This window comes from Stegostoma tigrinum, chromosome 18 (assembly GCF_030684315.1).
Source record: "Stegostoma tigrinum isolate sSteTig4 chromosome 18, sSteTig4.hap1, whole genome shotgun sequence".
NCBI classification, from domain to species: Eukaryota; Metazoa; Chordata; class Chondrichthyes; order Orectolobiformes; family Stegostomatidae; genus Stegostoma; species Stegostoma tigrinum.
This window is the reverse complement of record NC_081371.1, coordinates 58,502,104-58,526,682: the sequence shown is the minus strand read 5'-3', so window position 1 is coordinate 58,526,682 and position 24,579 is coordinate 58,502,104. Positions and strand designations below refer to the sequence as shown.

Genomic DNA, 24,579 nt, shown 5'->3' with positions numbered 1-24,579 from the left:
GAAACAGACAAGATTCTTAGGGAACAGGGTAGGTATGGAGAAGTTGGTGGATCGGCCATGCTAAATTTGCCCGTAGTGTTGAGGAGTGTGGGGGTTATAGGGGGATGGGTATGGGTGGGATGCTTCAAGGGGCGGTGTGGACTTGTTAGGCTGAAGGGCCTGTTTCCACACTGTAGGGAATCTAATCTAATCTAATCTAAAGTTGCTTCCCCTTTTTCAGAAGTATCTAGGACCAGAGGGCATAATTTCAGAATGATAAAGAAAAATGTATTCTGTCAAATGGCAGTAAATCTGGAATTCTTTCATGCAGAGGACAGGCGAGGCTGGGTCATTAAGTACCTTCAAGGCTGAGATAGACAGATTTTTTAATCAGTAAAAGAATCGAGGGTTATCGGCAGTAGCCCAGAAAATGTATTTGAGTGCCATAAAACCAGCCATGATCTTGTTGAATGATGGAGCAGCCTCGGTGGGCTGAATGGCCTACTTCTTCTGAGGAAGGCTCACCGGACCCGAAATGTTAGCTCTGTTTTCTCCTTCACAGTTGCTGCCAGACCTGCTGAGCTTCTCCAGCAACTTTGTTTTTGGGCCTACTTCTTCTCCTCTGTCTTATAGTTTGACTTCCTCAATCAGCCCTGCTTGCAAAACTCAGAATATGATGTCCGACATTGGGTGTGATTCTGTGTTTGGACAGCACTTATTGAACAACTGTCAGTGTGATAAGTGTTAGACTAGTTTAATTTAAAATGATTAGTTGAGCTTGCAACGTAGATTGTTGGTAGCAACATATATTCATCCCAGAGCTTTTTCCATGCAAACCTAAAGCTTCAGCAAATTGAATAAAAGCCTGGGGACCATCCATTCCCTGGTGTGTTCTCCGTTGCACTGCCTAAAACAATCAATACCTGGTTGCCAGAACCAATCAGCACCCTTTTTCTCTAGGCATAAACCTTGTTTCTCTTTGAAATTTGGTATTCTTTTGTCTGTCCTCGTGAGTGCAAAATAAAAGCTTTGGCAGTAAGTCTCTTTGTTTTCAGTAATACATTTTATCCAGGATTGGCAGATTTTTGACCTCAGGGAATCAATAGATAGGGAGAGTTTGCAGAAAGTGGAATTGAAGCCCAAGATTGGCCATAATTGTACTGAATGATGGAGTAGGCTGGACAGGCTTAATGGTCATCTATTGCTTCTGTTTTCTGTGTTCTTATGTGAGAAGACAGTTAAAAGCCAAGCATGTTGATGTGGGACTGTTTTTAAAAAGGCCAAGGTGGGTATGGACAGCCAGTTTACTTCCCTGAAGTGCATTAGTGAACCACTTGAGCTTTTATAACAGTACTGAAGCTCAAAAACACTTCTATGATAACAACCTTTAATTTCATTTTTTTTAAAAACTAAATTCACTTTCCAAAACTCTTGTGATGGGGATTGAAGTCCCTACATTTCTAGTTCAGTAACATAGCCAGGACACTAACTAGAATTTACAGGCTTCTGACTGGGGATATGTGTGTAGATGTAATATTTTAGCTGACTAGGTATGAAAATACTATCAAGCCTTTGAAAGCTTAGGGCAGTGTATATATACATACAGTTACACTGAAACATGATCAGGAATCTAATTTTGTTTGGTAAATTTATGGATTATTGTGGTTTAATTGTAGCTTAAAGATCCCTGTGGGAATACTTTGTGGAAAATAGTCTCAAAGAACATTTTGCAACTTAGTCCAGTCCTTTTGGGATTTAAAAAAAACCCATAAATATCATTGCACATATTGCTGTAATTTAAATAAAAACAAAAATGTCTCCTAGTTTTTCACAATGCATTGTTCTAAAGCTTGTTTTTAACTTTTAATATATAATATTTTAAATGTTAGAAATACGTATTTTCACAGCTGTTTTGTCAAAAATAATCTACATTTGAGCCACTGGTTGACAAATTTGAAGTTATATTGATGCTTTGTATCCTAAATTATGCAAAGAATTCAATTACTGGGTGTTCCTTGCCTTTTCTCAAAGAAAATACAATCACCATCTGCATCGACATAATTATCCCTATTCAAAGAACCGCCAGCATGTGCTAGCTCGTTGTTGTTTGGATAGGACATACATTTGAATGAAAGCTGTTCCATGGCATTGAGTACCGTTTCGATGTCATATCCTTAGAGAAAGAGACAAACCTGAATACACAACACTAAACTGAAAACAAGTGGCTCTCATTGTTGTAGATGAGAAGAGGAAACAAAATCACTGCTCGAATCAGAATTTTAATTTTCTGCTGTTGTTTAGACATTCATTATTTCTATTTATAAAATACTGAATAAGTTCAACTTGTGCAAATACTTAAGATCTCGCATTGTCAATGAAATACTGCTGCATTAGTTGGGAACATCCATGGGAAAAGCTGAACTAGATTATTCACAATCCCAAGCAGAATTTTGAAGTCCATAACCTTGCCATTAGAAAGGCCACATGCTTTAACCTCTAACATTCTGGATTCCGCCTCTATCTGAGCTCATTTATCAATAAATCCTTCATCACGCCTTTCTTCACTTTTGCGATATTCTTCCAACTGACCTGTTTACAAATTTCAGCTCACCCAAAACACTGCTGATCATACTCTAGTTCTGAACATCCACTACTGAAATGCCATTCTGTCCACAGACGCCAACTGACTTGCACAGTATTTCACTGACTTTTTTCAGATCCGGGAAAATCTTTGTTTTTCCTTTTTTGATGGATGATGTTGTTGAAAAGAATAGATTAGGTTTTCCTAACACCAAACGTATGGCCTTTAGTTAATTTTCTCACAGCTAATAATTTTCCAGTTTAATTGGCCAAGTGTGTGGGCATAGGGCAGTGCTGGCTGTCAAGAGCCACCAGCAGGATGTACCTCTAGAATTTGTCTTCCTTCTCCTGAACCTGTAAACCTGGGGTGGCACGCTGGCTCAGTGGTTAGCACTGCAGCCTCACAGCACCAGGGACACGGGTTCAATTCCAGCCTCGGGCGACTGTCTGTGTGGAGTTTGCACATTCTCCCTGCATCTGCGTGGGTTTGCTCTGGTTTCCACCCACAGTCCAAAGATGTGCAGGCCAGGTGGATTGGCCTTGCTAAATTGCCCTTTGTATTCAGGGGTGTGTGGGTTATAGGGGGATGGATCTGGGTGGGATATATCAAGGGGCGGTGTGGACTTGTTGGGCCAAATGGCCTGTTTCCACACTGTAGGGAATCTAATCTAATCTAAAAAATCAGGCAGTGTTTTCCTATTTGTTCCACCAAAAGTTCTGCCTTTTAAATCTGTAACGCACCCTGAACATGGAGCTGCTGCAGAACAGCCCTGATACCAGTTAACTGATCTAATACATTTTAAATTTTAATTCTTGCTGGTTGACAACGGCATTTGGCTGGTCATAAATTTAAAAAAAAGAGTTATCAATGGAAGATTAAATTAAAATGCATCAATATTTGCCCAAGGCAATTTAGCTTTGAGCATCAAGGAAATTTGTCTGTTGGTTGTGTTAGACTTCAACAAATGACGGTACAATTCTCCTTAAACTCTTATTGATCTGGTCTTGTTGAGTGATCATGAAGCAAGCATTACGAGGCAGCTTTTAGTGAATATCCTAAGTGCCTGAATAACACTTTTTTTTCGGCTCCATTAGTACAGCATTTCCCATGGGGCACACAATTTGTTTCACTTGGTCTAATTAACTCCTGCACTATCTTTACAAATAACTGACTGCTGTAGGATCTGTTTTTCAATATTCAGCATCCCCGATCTTACCACTAAAGCAATAACAAGTTGGAAAGATAGATGCAATAACAAAACACGAATGATACATGATTTTGACAGGTTTAATTTAGTTTGTTCTATATAGTATCTAGGTTGTTCACGTTAATTTACCTTCACCAATGTTGTTCCCATCTTACACACATTGTCTCTTCCTGAAATCAGCCTGTAAACATTCAGGGCTACGTTTGTGATTACAGGCATGCGTTGGTCTTTCTCCAGTTTGCTCTGTACTCTAGTTTGCACTTATATGGTGCTTTTCACGATTGACAGACCTTCCCAAACACTTTATGTAGTGGCCACAGAGACATACAGCACAGAAACACATTCTTTGTTCCAACTAGCCCACGCTATGTTCCGAAACTAAACTAGTCTCAGCTGTGTGTGCTCGGCCCATATCCGTCCAAATTGTCACTATTTATGTATTTATCCAAATGTCTTTTAAACATTGTCACTGTACCTGTACCCACCTCGTCTTCTGCAATTCATTCCACGTGAGAGCCACACTGAGTAAAATAGAAAAAAGTTGTCCCTCATTCACAGATAGTAAGAACTGCCGATGCTGTCTTCCTGCAGCTCCACGCTGTGTTAAGTTGTCCCTTGTGTCCTTTTTTAAATCTTCTCTCATCTTACAAATATGCTCCCTAGTTTTGAACTCCCCCCTCGTGATTTTATAAATCTCTAAAAGGTCACCCCTTAATCTGCTGTGCTCCGGTGAAAAAAGCCCCAGCTTATTCAGTATGTTTTTATAGCTCAAACCCTCGATTCCCAGCAACGTCCTGGTAAATCTTTTCTGAAGCTTCTCCAGTTTAATAATATCCCCCCTCTAGCAGGGTGACCAGAACTGCACACAGTGCTCCAGAAGAGGCCTCATCAATGTCCTGTACAACCGCAGCGTGATGTCCCAATGTCGTCTACTTGCAGGTACATTCAATGAAGGCAAGTGTGCTAAAAGCCTTCTTTACCAACCTGCCTATCTGTCACATAAACTTCAAGGAACTATATACTTTGCAAGTAGCTGGGATTTTGCTGGTGCCTCTCCCTACCTCATCCTAGCCATTTGGAAAATTCACCATCCCATAACCTTGCATCTCTTTGGTGATATTAAATATTTGGGGCTTCATTTTGCGATGTGATCTGCCGACATTACATTATTTCAATGCATGAGAGTTTTGATACATAGTCTAAGTAAGTAAAGGTTTAAAAAAATGCTACTTTTAGGTTATGGCCAAAGCTTTTGGTAGATGTTACATTGTCTCTAATATGCGTTTGGTTCCTGTTATGGATGGCTCTTCATTAGTGGAGCAACTCCTTTTGTGGTAATTCAATTCTCTAGCTTGAATTTCATTCTACTCGTGCAATCATATATGTACTGATACCGCTAACTCCAATCCGCACAGTTGTCTACATGAATGAGATATTAAACCTGCATTAATGTTTTTGCAATTAAAAAAAACCCCAAAGAACTGCGGATGCTGAAAATCAGAAAGAGAAACAGAAACTGCTATCCTGAAGAAGGATCACTAGATTCGAAACGTTAACTCCAATTTCTCCCCACAAATGCTGTCCGACCTGCTGAGTCTTCCAGCAATTTCTTTTAATGTTTGTACAAACAGAAGTGATGGAAGCCTGTTTTTGCAGTTGATTAGATGAAATGAAAACTAAACACCTGATAAATTGCAAAACGGAATACGTCAACATCCAAAAATGTGTCAACTATTGTTCTAACATTGTGTTCAAACTCAAACGTTATAGTACAAAGTCTGTTCTCCTTCTTGAAGTATGAATGGCAGCAATTTTCCACCTGTTAATTCAACAACTTGTAGAATATGTATGAAATTATTATTCCAACAGTTACCCATGTCATTCAATCAATCTGCAAGGAACACTTCTCATAGACCCTATATGTTCGGCGCCCTGAGTTATTAGAGGCAATAATGTCAAGAAAGATAACAAAATCAGTTTTCAGAATATACCCGAAGATGAAACTAGGCATGGTAATCTGGCAGTTATTAAAATCTGGTAAGATTTATGAAAGAGAAACTTCAGTGCTCAGGATCACTGAAACTTTGTGGAGTTGAAGGAACTTTGTCAATTTTAGATAACAAGGTGTGAAGCTGGATGAACACAGCAGGCCAAGCAGCATCAGAGGAGCAGGAAGGCTGACGTTTTGAGCCTAGCCCCTTCTTCAGAAATGAGGGAGGGGAAGGGGGTTCTTAAATAAATAGGGAGAGTGGGGGAGGCGGATAGAAGATGGATAGAGAAGAAGATAGGCAGAGAGGAGACAGACAGGTCAAAGAGGCGGGGATGGAGCCAGTAAATTTGAGTGTAGGTGGGGAGTTAGGGAGGGGATGTGTCAGTCCAGGGAGGAAGGACAGGTCAAGGGAGTGGCATGAGGTTAGTAGGTAGGAAATGGGGTTGGGGCTTGAGGCGGGAGGAGGGGATAGGTGGGAGGAACGACAGGTTGGTGGGGGGGGGGGGATGAGCTGGGCTGGTTTCACGATACGGTAGTAGGAGGTGAGATTTTGAAACTTATGAAGTCCACAGTGATACCATTGGGCTGCAGGGTTCCCAAGCGGAATATGAGGTGTTGCACCTGCAACCTTTGGATGGCATCGTTTTGGCACTGCAGGTGGTCCAGGATGGACATGTCGTCTAAGGAATGGGAGGGGGAGCTGAAATGGTTCGCGACTGGGAGGTGCTGTTGTTTATTGTGGACCAAGTGTAGGTGTTCCTCCGCTTGGTTTCCCCAATGTAGAGGAGGCCACAACAGAAACAGTGGATGCAGTATACCACATTGGCAGATGTGCAGGTGAACCTCTGCTTGATATGGAAAGTCTCGGGGCCTGGGATGGGAGTGAGGGGGGGAGGTGTAGGGCAGGTGTAGCATTTGCTGCGGTTGCAGGGGAAAGTGCCAGGTGTGTTGGGGCTGGAGGGGAGTGTGGAGTGGACAAGGGAGTCATGGAGAGAGTGGTCTCTCCGGAAAACAGATGAGAGTGGGGAGGGAAAAATATCTTTGGTAGCAGGGTTGGATTGTAGATGGCGGAAGTGCCAGAGGATGTTGCGTAGGATCCGGAGGTTGGTGGGGTGGCACTTGAGGACGAGGGGGATTCTGTTTTGGTTGTTATTGCGGGGAGGGAGTGTGAGGGATGAGTTGTGGGAAATGTGGGAGACATGGTCGAGGGCGTTCTTGACCACTGCGGGGGGGATGTTGTGGTCCTTGAAAAACGAGGACATCTGATATTTGCAGGAGTGGAATGCCTCATCCTGGGAGCAGATATGTCAGAGGCAAATTGGGAAATAGAAGATGACATTTTTGCAGGAAGGTCGGTGGGAGGAGGTGTATTCTAGGTAGCTGTGGGAATCGGTGGGCTTGGAATGGATATTGGTTTGTAGGTGGTTGCCTGAGATGGAGACAGAGAGGCCCAGGAAGGTGAGCAATGTATTGGAGATGGCCCAGGTGAACTTGAGGTTGGGGTGGAAGGTGTTGATGAAGTGGATGAATTGTTCGAGCTCCTCTTGGGAGCATGAGGCGGCGCCGATACAGTCATCAATGTAATGGAGGAAGAGGTGGGGTTTGGGGCCTGTGTAGCCGCGGAAGAGGGATTGTTCCACGTAACCTACGAAGAGGTAGGCATAGCTTGGGCCCATGCGGGTACCCATGGCCACCCCGTTTGTATGTTTTAAGACCTTTCCATTTACATATTTCATTCTGTTTCTATCTACGACATAATCCTGTTCAAACTCACCAAACTTCAGAGTCCCCCAAAGGACAAACATGGCACTTTAGCCATTTACCTGACTGTCTCTGATAACAAAAATTTCATGTGATTTCTGGACCAGCATGCACTTTGTGCTGCTTTAATTAAAAATGAAGAAATATTAAGCAAAATGTTTTATTGCTTCTCATATCAAGACACAAGACAAAACATTCTCCATATTTGCAACTCAGTGCTGTTTACACCAATCGATGAGAACTGCTGTTGTTCATTAGCTCACTGAGACTCTTGTTCTGTGGTGTGCACACTTTAAAAAAAACTGCTTACACTCAGTGGTTAAAATAAGAAACACATTCCAAAACAAAAACCAAAGAACTGCAAATGTTGGAGATTAGAAACAGAAGTAGAAATTGCTGGAAAAAAACCCAGCAGTGCTGACTGCATTTATGAAGAGAAATCAGAGTTAATGTTTTCAGGTTCAGTGGGTCTGAAGCAGAAACACAGTCTGGTGTTTAATACTAATAGCTGTCACCCTCGTCAATGCAATTTTTTTAAAAAAAAGTGAGTGCAATCCTGTTTTCTTTTCAAATGAAATTAAAAAGATTTCTGGAAGTCCTGTCAAATGAATTGAATGTGACTGTGTTTGTAGTTTTGTGGTGGGGGTGGAGGTGGCACATGAGCATGAGGGTAAGGTAGGCATTCTGCTTCATTAGTGTCAAAATTAGGGTGTCTAATTAATTATGTATTTCTGATTCTGCAAGGAGTGGGATTATTGAAACACAGCTGAATATACACTAACTGATTATCAAGTGTTGATTGGGTTGGTTACATGAATTGAATTATTAGATTTACTTTTAAGTATATGGAGAGAAGTGTAAACAGAATTAGCATAAATTCACTCGCAGCAAATCACTTCCAAGGCGAACCATTTGGTCTTTGCAAGTCTTTTGATCTCATTTTACTTCCTTTGGAAAATGAAAGGAACAAAAACAGTGACAGTACAAACAGTCAATTTCATTTTTCATTTTGCTGTAATTATCTCACATCTGTATGGTTCTTTTCCTTTCTTTAATGCATGTAAACTACAGTTTGGGCTGAGCAGGCAACTAGGAACAATGGAAAAGCTGTAGCGTAGAGTCACCAGGTAGTCACCAAGGAACTGAGAAGTTGAGCACTTTCATCACAAGAGCTGAGAAGTTAAAGGGTGATGGAGTGAAACCTTAATGGATATGAGGAGCACTGATCAAAGAAATAGAGTCTGATTGTTTCCTGAGCATTAAGTTCACAAAACTGTAGAGGGACTGTTGGTAAATAAGTTTTTTTTATGGTGAGATTGGTTAGAATGTGAACCTGCTGGCTAATGACTATTGTCATAGCATAAATTATTTTTTTAAAAATTGAATTAGATTATTGTTTGATGAAAGGGAGGATACAAACAGGAAGCAAGAGAATGGGATTACTCAAATGGTTCATGATGAAAGATGTTAACAGACACTCGGTGTCTTGTCTGGATGAATGTTCTATGATTCTACACAAGTTATCTTATTAATTCAAAACTGTCATTTGTAAGTGTCAATACGCTGCATTAGTTCAGATAAACACAGACTATGCTTTCATGCCTTCAAATCAGTAGATTCAGAGGAGGCCATTCAGTTCATCAAGCATGTTCCATCTCTTAGAAAGAATGAAGCAATTTGTCCCACTTCCTTTCTCTTGCTCACAACCTTGCAAACACTTCCTTTTCATGAATTTAAACTGTTTTGTTTTTAAAGTTACTGTTGGATCTGTATCCATCACTCTTTCAGACCCTGTACTCCAAATAAAAACAATAGACTACATTAAAAAACAAACTCCCATGCCTTTTCCAGTTCTTTGCCAATCTTTTGCCACTCTACAATTGTAGCCTTCTTGAAATTGACCGTGGCTATTTTGAGGCGGTCTCTCCTTTGTATGTGCTGACATTGACCATGGCATTCTGGGTTTTAAGTAAAAGAAATCTAAACTAGAACACCATTTAACTTTTCATGAGACTGTGGACCGCATGATATTAAATATGGCAAACATGTATACCATTTATTTAATTTTTTTATTGGGAGCATGTGTTTCTTCTGGACCATAATACAAATGAACTGTTTCAGCTAACCTAAGCTGAGGCAAGTGTATCTACATATTTATACATGCACTTGGAAGCTCTGATATATATAAAGCCAGTTACAGCTGTCGACTCGCTGCTTTTTGGGACCTGGTAACAGTGAAGGCTGAATTAGCTCACAGCCAAACACTAGATGGAGTGCTTTTGTTTAGACCGTAAGACCATGAGACATAGGAGTGGAAGTAAGGCCATTCGGCCCATCAAGTCTACTCCGCCATTTAAATCATGGCTGATGGGCATTTCAACTCCACTTCCCTGCACTCTCCCCGTAGCCCTTGATTCCTTCTGAGATCAAGAATTTGTCAATCTCTGCCTTGAAGGCATCTAACGTCCCGGCCTCCACTGCGCTCTGCAGCAATGAGTTCCACAGGCCCACCACTCTCTGGCTGAAGAAATGTCGTCTCATTTCAGTTTTACATTTACCCCCTCTAATTCTAAGGCTGTGCCCACGGGTCCTAGTCTCCCTGTCTAATGGAAACAACTTCCTAGCATCCACCCCTTCTAAGCCATACATTATCTTGTAAGTTTCTATTAGACCTCCCCTCAACTTTCTAAACTCTAATGAATACAATCCCAGGATCCTTAGCCGTTCATCATACGTTAAACCTACCATTCCAGGGATCATCCGTGTGACTCTCTGCTGGACATGCTCCAGTGCCAGTATGTCCTTCCTGAGGTGTGGGGCCCAAAATTGGACACAGCATCCTAAATGGGGCCTAACTAGAGCTTTATAAAGTCTCAGAAGCACATCGCTGCTTTTATATTCCATCCCAGTTATTATCAAGTTTAACTTGATAATAACTATAAAGCTGGAAGTCATCAGTTTGTGTATACAGTAATATATGTTCTCCATATGTAGACTTGCCTTCCACACTGAGATATTTCTGTGATGTAGACATTCGCTGGACATTGTCTCATTGTGTCAATATTTTTCATTGTAGTCAACCAGGCTTTCCTTACACTTCTAATGTGACTTGTAAGAAATCTGCAACAACTTCTATTTTACTATCATGTATCTGCCATGATCCAAACTTCAGTTTGCTCTCATGTTCAGTTTGTTTGAAGTTATAACAGTCGTGGTCTGACTAAAGAATTGTTCTTTGAAGTTGATTGGTTCTAAAGTAAAAAAAACTGGTTCTTAAACGGACCATTTGTTTGAGAAATAGCAAGATAATTTTTAAGGAACGTATCTCATTCTGTCAATGGTGGAGAGCTAAGAAAACACAAAACGCTTCTTTCTCTTCTCATAACAATTTAAAGAGGGGCACTGTGTCAATTATGCAGGAATAGTTTGCATCATTCATTACTTAAAGAATCCAAGCAGGAAATTCAGTAAACTCTTGCTCAGGGTCAGTTTCTCTGGGACTTCAAATGACATCATGCAGAAATGTTGAAGGGCTTTGGTGATTGTGTTGCTGAATGCGATTTGGTTTATATCAATCCATGTGAAAGTCAAATGTTTCCCAAGTGAAACATCACATGTTGCATATCATGTTTGCCACTGATGCTTTAAAGCAACTTACAAATTTAAATACAATTAGATACTCAATGTACTTGTAGGCACCATCCCAATGCCTGATGTCAGTTTGAGAAACTGAGCTACATTAAATGATCAGCAATGTTTATTTGTCAATTTTGATCTAAGAAAATGTAAACTAAACCAATACCATCATATCTACATTTTCTGAATTGATTGCGGAATGGGCATCAGTGCCATAACTACTTACTGGACCTCACTTTCTGTACATATGGCAAATTAGATTTATTTTTATGTAATTCATAATCCAGGTGAGCTACAAAACCCTTGCTGCAAAATTGAAAATAAAGCAAATTCATCTATGAGGCCGTTTGGTAGTCTTTTTCTACTTCATCACTCGTATTGTACAGAGGGTCATAGTTGCACACCTAGGTAAGATTTGCAATTAAATTTATCTCAGATAGAGTGTCTGAGTAAATATATCCAATCCTAGCTGAATTTTAGAAGATGAATTACGGTCATTTTAAAAGCAACAGAAGAGCCTGTCTCTAGAGGACTCTCGTGCCATATTTACTTATCACAAGGTTACCTCTGGTGTGAAACAGAGACTGTTGATAAATACAGTTCATGACCCCAAATTCAACAACAAATGTTTCTGAATTGGACAGTTTTCGTTCAGGCTCCGCTGTGACACCCACTTGTTTAAATTACCTGTTAAGGACGTGCCATTATTGGATGCCATTAAACACAATGGGGTGAATCTCGCATTTGTTTAGCTGATTGTGAGATGAGATAACAAGGTGTAGAGCTGGATGGACACAGCAGGCCAAGCAGCATCAGAGGAGCAGGAAGGCTGACGTTTTGAGCCTAGATCCTTCTTCAGAAAGAAGAGTCTTCTGAAGACTGGTCTAGGCCTGAGCCATCAGCTTTCCTGCTCCTCTGATGCTGCTTGACCTGCTGTGTCCATCCAGCTCTACACCGTGTTATCTCAGATTCTCCAGCATCTGCAGTTCCTGCTGTGTCTGATTGTGAGTTGAGTTGTGATTTTGGAAAGTTTCTCATCGTAAGGTCCAGTGAGATTTCTTACCACATCATACTGACTGTGCCTCATTAGTCACTTATCCCCCATGATGACCCTCATATCCAATTCTAGCACCACCTTACCATGCTCGATTCCCAGTACAACTTTCCCTCACCAGATATCTGTGGAAAAACTGGCATCCCATCTGCCTGGGTCATTTTAAAAGGCTGCTATGCACTGATACATGCATTCACAATCTAGCATTGCTTCTTATTAGCAACATAATGCCGCAGTATGTCTATGCGCACACGACTCCATTCTTTCGCCCTGGTCGCTGTTTAACTACCAAGCCAAATACTTTACTAACTTCAGGATACATCCCGTCTAAACACCGTCTCTGAGTCCCAGCTTCAATATCTCCTGTGCACAAGTGAAGGTGCATGATTTCCCTGTGCATAGGTCTGATATAAATAATATATATACATATAATACATGTCCCTGAGAAATGAGACAAGCGAGTACATTGTCAGATCAATATTCCTTAACTAAGAAATACTTTTAAAATAGTTAAATGTCAAATGAATAAGTAAATGTAGTTGGACATTTTCAATTGTGGCAACATAGATTAGACATCATTATTACTGCAGCAGCAGTTTCTCTGCTTGTAAAGGCTTCACACTGCACTGCAGGAGTAGATGGCAGAGCTAATATTAACCTTGAAATTGAGATGGCCTGTCTTAATTTTTCAAGAAATCCCAATGACAAGAGTTGAGTTTTTTTTTCAGAAAAAATTAAAAGGCAATTGTCCTTTCTGTAATGGAATTCCAGCCTGAAATACCTATGTGAGACTTTCTACGTGACTGTGACTGACCTGACATTGATCTGAAAACATAGCCAACAAATATACCTCCAAGCAGCCTGGGGATAACAAACAACTGCCAAACACCCAGGAGCCTGTTCATAGCTGGCAACTATCATCTTATCACAGAGCTTGCTGCTCACAAATGTCAGCTCAATATTGCTTTTTCTCATTAAAGGTTTGTCAGGAAATGACATTACATAAACCTCCAACACAAGAATTTGAAAACAGTCCCTATATTCATTTTTTTACAACAGGCAATTATTACTTGGCTATTTGTAGAACATACTATTAAAAAAATGTCACTGAAGTAATGTTTTTACTGATACTGAATCAAACTGACTTTGTAATATATCTATTCATTTGTTGTATGTAATGTTTTGTTCCTGTTGTTGTAAAAATGGTTTGTTCAAGCCAGAATTCTGAGGCTCCCAGCATTGGTTTATAAGGTCATTATTCTAAACATCTAATTTCTTTTACTGACATCAAATAAATAGTGCAGTATATTTTATAAAATAATGCATTGTGGTTATCAAAAAATAACCTATTTTATTGGTGCGGTTAACAAGCAGAACTCTTGGTTGAGTATTACTGCCTTTGAAAATATTCTATCACTGGGGTTAAATTCAGGATCTGTCATCGACAGTATGAATTCTGTAACACTACATGATCTTTCCAGAGACAGCTAATTCAGAGATCATCTGCAGGACCCCCATCCAGTTATTGATGGTGAACATACTCATGACGCTGCAGGCTCTGCAAACAGCGGGTCTAAAGCTTTGAAGGTTGGCAGTGCCACCAGGAGAAGTGGGCATTGCTCAGGTTGCAAAGAGACGTTGAGAAGCCTTGAGATGGAGGTGCCCTTGGAACTATGCATGAAATAGGAATTGCAATGAGGACCAAAGCTCGCAGGCCTTTTTGTGCAGAGGCGAGTTCCTCCTGGAAGCATCTTTTGGACCATGGTATGATCTTCCCTGCTCCCAAACCCATTGGGGCTTGAACTGCACAGAACTGCTGGGCTTGGTCACTGACAAGGGGCTGCTCTAATGCCAGGAAAACCCAATAAAACACTCCCTCTTCCCCAATTTCGTCTCCTGATTGGTAATTACTGTAATTACCACTCCCTTGTTTTGCCTGGGGAAATTCTGCATGATATGTCATTAACTGGTTTTGTAACAGGACTTTTAGCACGGTAGCTCAGTGGTTAGCTGCCTCCCAACACCAGGGACCTGGGTTGAATTCCTCCCTCGGGCAACTGTCTGTGTGGAGTTTGCACGTTCTCCCCGGGTCTCTGTGGGTCCCCTCTGGGTGCTCCGGTTTCCTCCCACAATCTAAAGATGTGCAGGTTAGGTGCATTGGCTGTGCTAAATGGATCATAGTGTTCAGATGAAGATGAGGTGGGTTATAGGTGTCTGGGTGGGATGCTCTGAGGATTGGTGTGGACTTGTTGGGCTGAAGGGCCTGTTTCCACACTGTAGGGATTCTATGATGTATATTGTATCTGAATGCAAGTATCATACAATTTCTTAATTATAATGTTGTATTTTTAAAACTGCAACAAAATACAGTTTAATAGTTTGGAGCTGGAGGAACACAGCAGGCTAGGCAGCATGGGAGGAAGAGAAAAGTTAACATTCCGAGGGTCCTGACCCGAAACATCAACTTTCCTGCTCCTCTGATCCTGCCTATTCTGCTGCGTTCCTCCAGCTCCGCACTGTGTTGTCTCTGACTCCAGCATTTGCACTTCATGCTCTCTCACAGTTTTTGTTTTATCTCTCATGAAAGTGAAAATTGAAGTGGAGATGCAAAACTATTCCTGATGACGTACATTGGCTTTGGCCCTCCAACACTTTCAATTCAAACTTTTCATCCATATATTTTAATCCCAAAGTGACATTAGCAGCATTATACACAGACACTGTTCTGAGAAAGGGCCACCAGACCTCTGTTTTCTCCTTCACAGGTGCTGCCAGACCTGCTGAGCTTTTCCAGCAACTTTGTTTTTGTTAGCAGCATTGTAGTCTGCTGCTTAGATCCCATACTCTGGGATCCTTTACACCTTTGTCGCCTCCTTTACTTCTTAAATACTATCTCTTTGACCAAGCTGTTTGATAAATTTGCTTTCTTTGGTTTCGTTATGATCCCAACTAATGTCATTACTAACCCAGCCTGATAGATCATATGTTGCTCTTAAAATTTAATATGGTGGTCTTTTATTAAAGCATAATTATGTCTGGCTGCAGATTTGGTTGTAATGGTAAAACAGAAGTTTATTTTACGAAAGAGAGTAAAACAAAATCTGATAAACCAAACTATCTGAATATAGCAGTTTGAAAGTTTGCAAAACAAAACGCTTTCTATTCCTTAACACCATCGTTTTGCAGTTAATCAAAATCCAGAGAAATGATTCTCCCCCAGCCACCTGTAAGTTTTACTACTTTTTCTGAGAGGTGCCTTGTGGAATCTTTATGCGTTGAATTAATGGTATGAAGAAAACCAGATTGACACCAATGGTTTGAGTGTGAGAGAAAAGCAGGATAGGTTTGAACATCCATACAGTTTATTTCTCTGCTGCAGCATTCAATCATGATTAATATTTTCAAATTTTTTTGACTTTGGGAAATAATAAAATCTCCACTAAAGTAATTTATCAAGTTAGGTGAATAAAATTGTTCTTATTTAACTGGAGTAATATTGATAATAACTAATGATTGAAACTGTTTGAGCTGAAAGACAGGGAATGTGAATTTGTTGCAGAAATATAAAAGGGACTATTTAATTCCGGTAATGTCAATAAATATAAAACTGTCACTCTTGACAGTGAATGTGTTATAATTCGGGCCATAATTCTTCATGTACAAGTAGAGACATTTTGCCATAATCATTTAATAAATAACTTGAGGTTGTTAATAATTTGTGATAGAGTCGATTGAATAATCTAATTGGTGTACCTTTGTCTTTTGTGACATTTTGCTTGCAGTTTGATGGATTTTCTCATTTTGTTTTCCATAATTGTCAGCATTAACAATTTTGCATAAAATTCATGTATTTTAAATCATTGTTTTGATGCATATGACTTGACGGATGGGATAAGTAAATAAAACATGTAAGAGTGTACAACCGATGGAAAAGGGACTCCAAGTTTCTGTCAGGAGTTGCTTAGACCACCAAAGTTTGTGGAGTCCCTCCAAATCCGATTGGGAGGCACCGATGACTCAGGGATGTCACCTGTAACAGCAAGGATGGGAAAATCCTTGTTGCCTCCATTCTAAATGAAACAATATTTACTGCTGGATCTTTGTGGGAGTTTGGCCAAAGGATCTTGGGTTGGATCATCATGTGGTTGGGAATGAGGCATGCTTTCATTAGCTAGGCAACTAATCTCTCTGAAGGTCTGGATCCCTGCCAGGGAAGTTAATCTCAGAGCCCTTTGATATGCCATGGGGCAGACAGAGCATCTATCTTCACACACAAGGCCATGCTGGACAGTTAGCCAGTGGGTGTGTATCCATATATTGAATCAGACAGAAGAAGACATTCCAAGTACAGCAGGGTGGCTCAGTGGTTAGCATTGCTGCCTCACAGTACCAGGGACCCAGGTTCGATTCCACCTTTGGGCAACTGTTTGTGTTGGCACATTCTTCGTGTGTCTGCATGGGTTTCCTCTGGTTTCCGCCCATATTTCAAAGGTGTGCAGGCTAGGTGCATTGGTCATACTAAATTGTCCAGAGATGTGCAGGCTAGGTGGCTAAGCCATGGGAAATGCAGGATTACAGGGATGGGGGTGGGTCTGGTTGGGATCCTCTTCAGAGGATTGGTGTAGACTGAATGCGCTGAATGGCCTGCTTCCACACTGTAGGTATTCTAAGATTTACAACTGTTTGTTTGTTTTGTCAGAATATAGTTCAATATAAATATTGGTTTCTATCCTTCTCTTCTGGATTCTCTTCATATCAAGAAGTCAACTTTCCTACCTGTGTGAAACCAAGAATAAGGAAGCAAAAACCAGAGAGGAAAGAACAATGGGGGGGGGGGCTGCGGGGGCGCGGTGGGGAGAGAGGAATGGAGACTAAATCAAAATAGTATTGGTGGGGGACTTTATGCTCCACCACAGTTGTGCCCCCCAGCTCCTGCAGCACGCTTTCATCCTTGAAGCCTTCAAAGCCAGTAGGATTTACACACATGTAGCTATGAAGAGAGGCAGGCAGTGGAGAATTGCAACTGCTGCCTGGATCAACTGATGGCCATTTTTGCCAGGCCCAGGAGCAGGTCCATGAGGTGATCCTGTGACCTGCCTGCTCCCTCCCGCACCGGATGCTCAAAAATCAGGAGTGTGGGTTCAAGCCAACCAAAAGGATAGAAGGAAGTTTTATTGAAATAAAGGAAAAGGGGCTTATCCTCCTTCAACCAATGTATATGGGATCTACCAAGTCCATAGCTCCACAGTAAAAGAAACCCAGCCCTTAGTTTGGTCTGGCACGATTAAGAATGAGTCCTCATCTAGTCATTTTAATTGACTTGTTTGCACGTGTTATAAGGTACCCAGGACAGGTGGAATGTAAGCCCAGACCCTCTTGTCTAGAGGTTGAGATGTTATCAGTGCATCATAAGGCCCTTGACTGATACTCAGCTTTTTTTTGATTTCAGAAACCAACCACCCAGTTTGTCAATTACACAGATAACCAAATGAAAACCCAACTCTTTAAAAACAAATCAACCTGTTCGTCTATGTGACAACACACCTCAGGAGCAGGTGAGAGTTGAGTTTTTGGCTCAGACAAAGAAACACTACCACTGCACCAGATGAGCCCTAGAAACCCTTTTTTCAAATAGAGTCACAAGTCTTTGTTTGTTTTACCAAAATGCAATATCTCGCTTTTGTCCAAATTAAACTCCATCTGCCGCTGTTCAGCACATTGACGCAATTGATCAAGATCTCTTTGTAATCTTAGATAACTTTCTCACTGTCCACTGTACCATTAACCTTGGTATCATTTGCAAACTTTTTCCTCTGAAAATCTCCCTGTATCTTTCATTTCAAATACGGAGTTCACCAGACTCGGTGGGATGTCAGGTCGTATAGCACATAGCGTCTATAGATTTGTAATCAACCTGTCCAGACATGTTGTGACACAAATCTGGAGCAGGTGCACCTTGCACCAAGGCCTCCTGGATCAGATATATGGACACTACCATTGCACCACAAGGACCCTAAAGAACACTGCCCTGGGCATCCAGATTACTGGTCTCGTTGTATTCCCACTATTACCACCACCTTCCCTCTAGAAGCACAACCCAGTATCAATTAATTTGAGATATTCTGTTAAGTGGTCTGATGTATTATTAGGGTGCTTGAGATACAGTGGTAGTATCCCTCTCTCTGGGCCAGGGGACCCAACTTCAAGTCCCACTTGCTCCAGAAATACGCAATAGCTTATCTGAGACAACAAAGTGTGAAGCTGGATGAACACAGCAGGCCAAGCGGCATCTCAGGAGCACAAAAGCTGACGTTTCGGGCCTAGACCCTTCACCAGAAAAGAGGGACGGGCCCGAAACGTCAGCTTTTGTGCTCCTGAGATGCTGCTTGGCCTGCTGTGTTCATCCAGTTTCACACTTTGTTGTCTCGAATTCTCCAGCATCTGCAGTTCCCATTATCTCTGATCACAATGGCTTATCTGAGCAGGTTGATTAAGAAAGTATCTCCAGACTTTCCATTAAAGAGAGCTGTATTTCCAACAGGGCTAGGTGAGCCTGACACTTGCACTGTATCCAATTTACTGGTCATTGTAGCCAACTGCTACTCGGGTTTCGATGAGGTTTTTGCCAGGGCAGCCGTGTGTTCATTTTTCCTTTATTCATTCATGGGATGAGGGCGTTGCTGGCTAGGCAACATCTATTGCCCATCCCTAATTACCCAAAGGGCAGTTTAGAGTCAACCACATTGCTGCGGGTCTGGAGTCACACGTAGGCCGGACCAGGTAAGGATGACACTAAGGACCTTAGTGAACCAGGTGGGGTTTCCCAACAATGGATTTGTGGTTGTCATTACATATTTATTGACCTCAAATTCCACCATCTGCTATGATGGGATTTGAACCTGCATCCCCAGAATGTTCTCTGGGCCTCTGGATTAAAGTCCAGTGATAATTCCACCAGGCCATTGCCTCCCTGCAATCTGCATTCAGATTTGTCTTCTCCCTAGCAGCAAATGATCTTCTTTACCTTTAGCGAACCAGCTGTGACATGGGACTGATTGTACAACTGTGTATGAATCTATGATGAACATGCTGCACTGTACGTTTGTCCCATCTGATTGCTTCAGTTTTTATTGGTATTTCGATATTGGATTATGCAGAGGAATGGAAAACGTTTGCTCCCAAAGAAAGTGACTGTCATTAGATAGTATAATAACATATAATAACATCATTAGAGATGTTATTATATAACAAAGATCACAGCATGTTTGTGTATAATTATCAATGTTGTATCACAGTAATATAAAATTTTAGTCAAATCTTTGGTGCCCTTGCACACCACATTTCCCACAAAATGAGCTCTCTACACGCTGCATTAAAACTATAGATTGAAATGTTGAAATTTCTTTGGACTCTTAATAGAGCTTGTTGACCGTGGGGAAGCAAAAACATAGCCAAGGGCAAATGAAAAAATAGAACAAATAATCCTCTGAGCAATCACTTAATACTTGCTTCCATTTTGTCTCAATGAAGGTCACAGATATGATGCTCCAAGATGATTTGTATCCCGGATGGGGAAAGACTGCTCGAGCATTCTGGAAAAAAGGGTTTAACAGGGTTGTCTTGTTCTGGTAAGGCTGAACTGCCCTGTTTATCCAATGTATTTATTTATAATCACTATACTTCTGATTCAACACAAAGATACTTCCCTTTTATTCCGATTTGAGATTTTTCTTCTGTAGTTGTTCATACTTAACTATTGTGCTTTGGTGATCCAACATCAGTAAGATTATAATTGCAGAAAGAAAGCTTGAATTTATTTCTTTTATGCAATGTCATTATCTCCATATTACAAGTCCTAAATTATTGTACAGATGTAGATTCCTCATATTCTTCGTACAGATATAGAATCCCCATATTCATACAGCAACAGTATTAGCTTTTATAGAGGAATTTCCAGCTGTGGAAATTAAGCTTGACACATCGACTTTCTGATTTGCATCGTAGTCAGAAAGAAGAATGTGAATATACTAACCATGGACTAAAATTAACTTTCATGCTAAGCCATATTTGATCTAATATTGATCTTAGCTACACAGTTTTTCTTTGCAGCAAGATGCAATAAGTTTCCTTTGAAGGATGTTTGGTCTTTTAACTTCAAAAGAAGAGTAAAACGGAGCCAAAGTGGGAATGGAAAATTAATAATTAGTGAAAAGCTGAAGGAATGCCTACTTTGAATCTGTTTTGGGGAGACATTTAGAGTTTGAGGGGACTCAAAATTTGGACAGGAGTTCCCATGTCTGAACACCTCCCAGCACAGCAGCTGTTGCCTGTTGAGAGACTATGAATCTGTAGTTGTGGTCAGTATTGCTGGAGAGCAGGTGGGCCATGCAGGAGTCCTCTTAGCTGCCCTCTGGGCAATTAGGGATGGAAATTAAATGTTGCCTCGCAGCGAAGCTGTTATCCTGTTAATAAATAAAAAAAACTTGCCCCAGAGGTGCGTAATAACATCTCTGAACAGATTGATTAGCAAAATAGAAAAAAAAACCAGAAAAAGTAGAGCTCTTGTAGCACAGTGGTAGGGTACCTACCTGCAAACCAGAAAGCCTAGGTTCAAGTCCCACACGTTGCAGAGGAGTATAATAGCATCTGTAAATGGTTTGATTCGAAAATATCTAGAAGAGGAAAAAGAAGAAGCAAGTATACAATTAATGGTAGAGCCTTGTGTAGTGTTGAGGGACTGAGGGGTTCAGATCCATAATTCTTTGAAGTTTGTGTCCCAGATAGACAGAGCAGTTAAAAAGGCATTTACCACACTTGCCTTCATTGTTCAGCCCTTTGAGTATAGGATTTGAGAAGTCATGCTGTGGTTGCACAGGACATTGATGAGACCTTTTCTGGAATACTGTGTCTAGTTCTGGTCACCCGGTTATAGGATGGATATTATTAAGCTCGGAGGGTTCAGGAGAGATTTCCCAGAATGTTACCAGGTTTGGAAGGTTTGAGTTATACAGATAGGCTGGGACTTTTTTCCCTGGAGCGTAGGAGCTTGAAAGGTGACCTTATAGAGGTTTATACAACAATAAGAGGTATAGATATGGTTCGTGGAAGTTGTCTTTTCCCAAGAATGGGCGATTTCAAGACTAGGGGGCCACATTTTTAAGGTGAGAGGAGAGAAATTTTGAAAAGACATGAGGGCAATTTTTTTACACAGAGGGTGGCTCACGTGTGGAATGATCTTCCTGAGGAAATGATGGATGTGGGTACAATTACAGCATTTAAAGGACATGTAAGTACATAGCTAGGAAAGGTTTGGAGGGATATGGGCCAGGAGCAGGCAGATGGGACGAATTTAGTTTAAGATCAGGCTCAGCATGGACTGGTTGGAATGAAGGATCTGTTTCCGTGTTCTTCGATTTTTTGACTCTCTGCCCTGCCCCATGTTCCCGAATACCTGCAGGTCAAGAATCGATCTGTTCATTCACGTGAAGACCCACCACAGAAACTCGTGATCCAAAGTAGAAATAAATCTGGAATCATGGGAACAGCCAATGTCTCAGGGCCACTGTCTGACAGGGTTGCCCCTCTTCATGGTTTACATGTTGCTTTTTTAATGTCGATTATACTTCAATGGCTTTCACATGTGCACAAGCTTAACATATGAGGAGTGTTTGAGGACTCTGGGACTATACTCATTGGAGTTTAGAAGGGGGGGATCTAATTGAATCTCTCAGAATACTGAATGTCTCGGACAAAATGGGTGTTGGGAAGATGCTTCCATTGGTGGGAGAGACTAGGACCCGAGGGTACAGCCTTAGAGTAAAGGGAAGACCTTTTAGAACAGAGATAAGGAGAGACTACTTCAGCCAGGGAGTGGTGAATCTATGGAATTCACTGCCACAGAAGGCTGTAGAAGCCAGGACATGGAGTACATTGAAGAGTGAGATAGATAGGTTCTTGATTATCAAGGGGATCAAGGGTTATGGGGAGAGAGTGAGAGAATGGGGTTGAGGAACTTATCAGCCATGACTGAATGGTGGAGCAGACTTGATGGTCTGAATGGCCTAATTTCTGCTCCCATGTCTCATGGTCTTATGTATAAAAGTAGCATTGGATTCCTACCCATGTGCAGAAAGTGACTGAATTTCACAATTTTTGTTATCAACTATATTTGTGGCTGCTTGCTGGTGATCTAATGTATCTCTTGAAGCCAGATTTCCAGCTGTTTTTTTGAAGAAGTGATCTGAATCAGTCCCGAGATTAAGAAAAGTTTAACTGTTGAAATAACAAGGTGTAGAGCTGGATGAACGCAGCAGGCCAAGCGGCATCAGAGGAGCAGGAAAACTGATGTTTCAGGTCTGAACCCGAAACGTCAGCTTTCCTGCTCCTCTGATGCGGCTTGGCCTGCTGCGTCCATCCAGCTCCACACCTTGTTGTCTCAGATTCTCCAACATCAGCAGTTCCTGCTATCTTTAACTGTAAAAGGTGTTTTAACTGTATGGCGCAGCAACAAAAAAATTCTCTTTTGATGACACAGTGAAATTTCAAATCTGGTGTATGATGGGAATTCTGAAAAATTTTATGTAATTAATGAAATCCAATCATGTTAGACCATGTCATTTTGGATATGTGACACACCTAGGTGTGATATTGATTTTCATACATTACAGCTGGGTACCGGATGCACAATTTTATAAAAGGTAAACATTGCTTTACAGACTTGGTTACATTAGAGGCATTAAATATTTTGCGAGGTACTGATTTCTTGCTGACACCATGTTCATTTTAAATACATCACAAGAATAATCTAGATCAAAAAGGTGTTTTCACTCAATAGACCAATTGTGAAGCTGCAGTGAATGAAGTTTGAGGATAAAATTTGTAATGGGATACAGCCATTAATGTAATGGATGGAGATACCAGGATGAAGGTTCAAGTATGATAGGAACAAAGAACGCTCCATGTGTTCTGAAGAGGCTTTGGTCCATGCACGTTTCCATAGCAACACTTACTGCTTTCAGTAGGTACAGCGCGTCAGAAGAGAAATAGGTTAAGAGAGCAAATTCAAGCAGATAGGGCATTGTGGTGGTAGATGAGCAATAACACAATACATTGTTGTTTTAAAAATGATTTTTGAACTGCTTTGACGTGAGCCATGCTGGAATATTACAGTAACTATAGTAATTGTAGTGATGCAAAAGATTTGGACCAGTTTGCAAAATGAGGTGGAGACAGGGACACTGTGCTTTATTATTATGTGTGTGTGTGTGTGTGTGTGTGTGTGTGTGAGTGAGAGAGAGAGAGAGAGAGAGAGAGATCAGACTGTGTGTGTATGCGTGTGTGTGTGAGTGTGTGAGATCAGACTGGGTGTGGTGTGTGTGTGTGATCAGACTGGGTGTGGTGTGTGTGTGAGATTAGACTGGGTGTGGTGTGTGTGTGTGAGATTAGACTGGGTGTTGTGTGTGTGTGTGTGTGTGTGTGTGTGTGTGTGATCAGACTGGGCGTGGTTTGTGTGTGAGTGTGTTTGAGATTAAACTGTGTGTGTGTGTGTGTGTGTGTGTGTGTGAGATCAGACTGGGTGTGGTGTGTGGATGTAATCAGACTTGGTGTGGTGTGTGTGTGTGTGTGTGTGTGTGTGTGTGTGATCAGACTGGGTGTGGTGTGTGTGTGTGTGTGTGTGATCAAACTGGGTGTGTGTGTGTGTGTGAGATCAGACTGGGTGTGTGTGTGTGTGTGTGAGATCAGACTGGGTGTGTGTGTGTGTGTGTGTGTGTGAGATCAGATTGTGTGTGTGTGTGTGTGTGTGTGAGAGATCTGACTGGGTGTGGTGTGTGTGTGAGATTAGACTGGGTGTGATGTGTGTGTGAGATTAGACTGGGTGTGGTGTGTGTGTATGATCAGACTGGGTGTGTGTGTGTGTGAGATCAGACTGGGTGTGGTGTGTGGATGTAATCAGACTTGGTGTGGTGTGTGTGTGATCAGACTGGGTGTGCTGTGTGTGTGTGATCAGACTGGGTGTGTGTGTGTGTGTGTGTGTGTGAGAGAGAGATCAGACTGGGTGTGTGTGTGTGTGTGAGATCAGACTGTGTGTGTGTTTGTGTGTGTGTGTGAGAGATCTGACTGGGTGTGGTGTGTGTGTGTGAGAGAGAGAGGTCAGACTGGGTGTGGTGTGTGTGTGAGAGAGATCAGACTGGGTGTGGTGTGTGTGAGAGATCAGACTGGGTGTGGTGTGTGTGAGAGATCAGACTGGGTGTGGTGTGTGTATGAGATCAGACTGGGTGTGCTGTGTGTGTGAGATCAGACTGGGTGTGGTGTGTGTGTGTGATCAGACTGGGTGTGTGTGTGTGTGTGTGTGTGTGTGTGTGTGAGAGAGA

General features: G+C 41.4%; 1 protein-coding gene across 6 annotated transcripts in view; it reads left to right on the top strand.

Annotated features, from left to right (window-relative positions):
- The window catches only part of tmem117 (transmembrane protein 117), a 557,403-nt gene that overhangs the window by 229,714 nt on the left and 303,110 nt on the right, over window positions 1-24,579 (top strand). For all 6 annotated transcript variants that reach the window (XM_048548382.2, XM_048548381.2, XM_059652566.1 and 3 more), the window contains one exon: window positions 19,739-19,836. In XM_048548382.2, coding sequence (XP_048404339.1) covers window positions 19,739-19,836 — 98 coding nt within the window. The remainder of the gene's footprint in view (window positions 1-19,738; window positions 19,837-24,579) is intronic.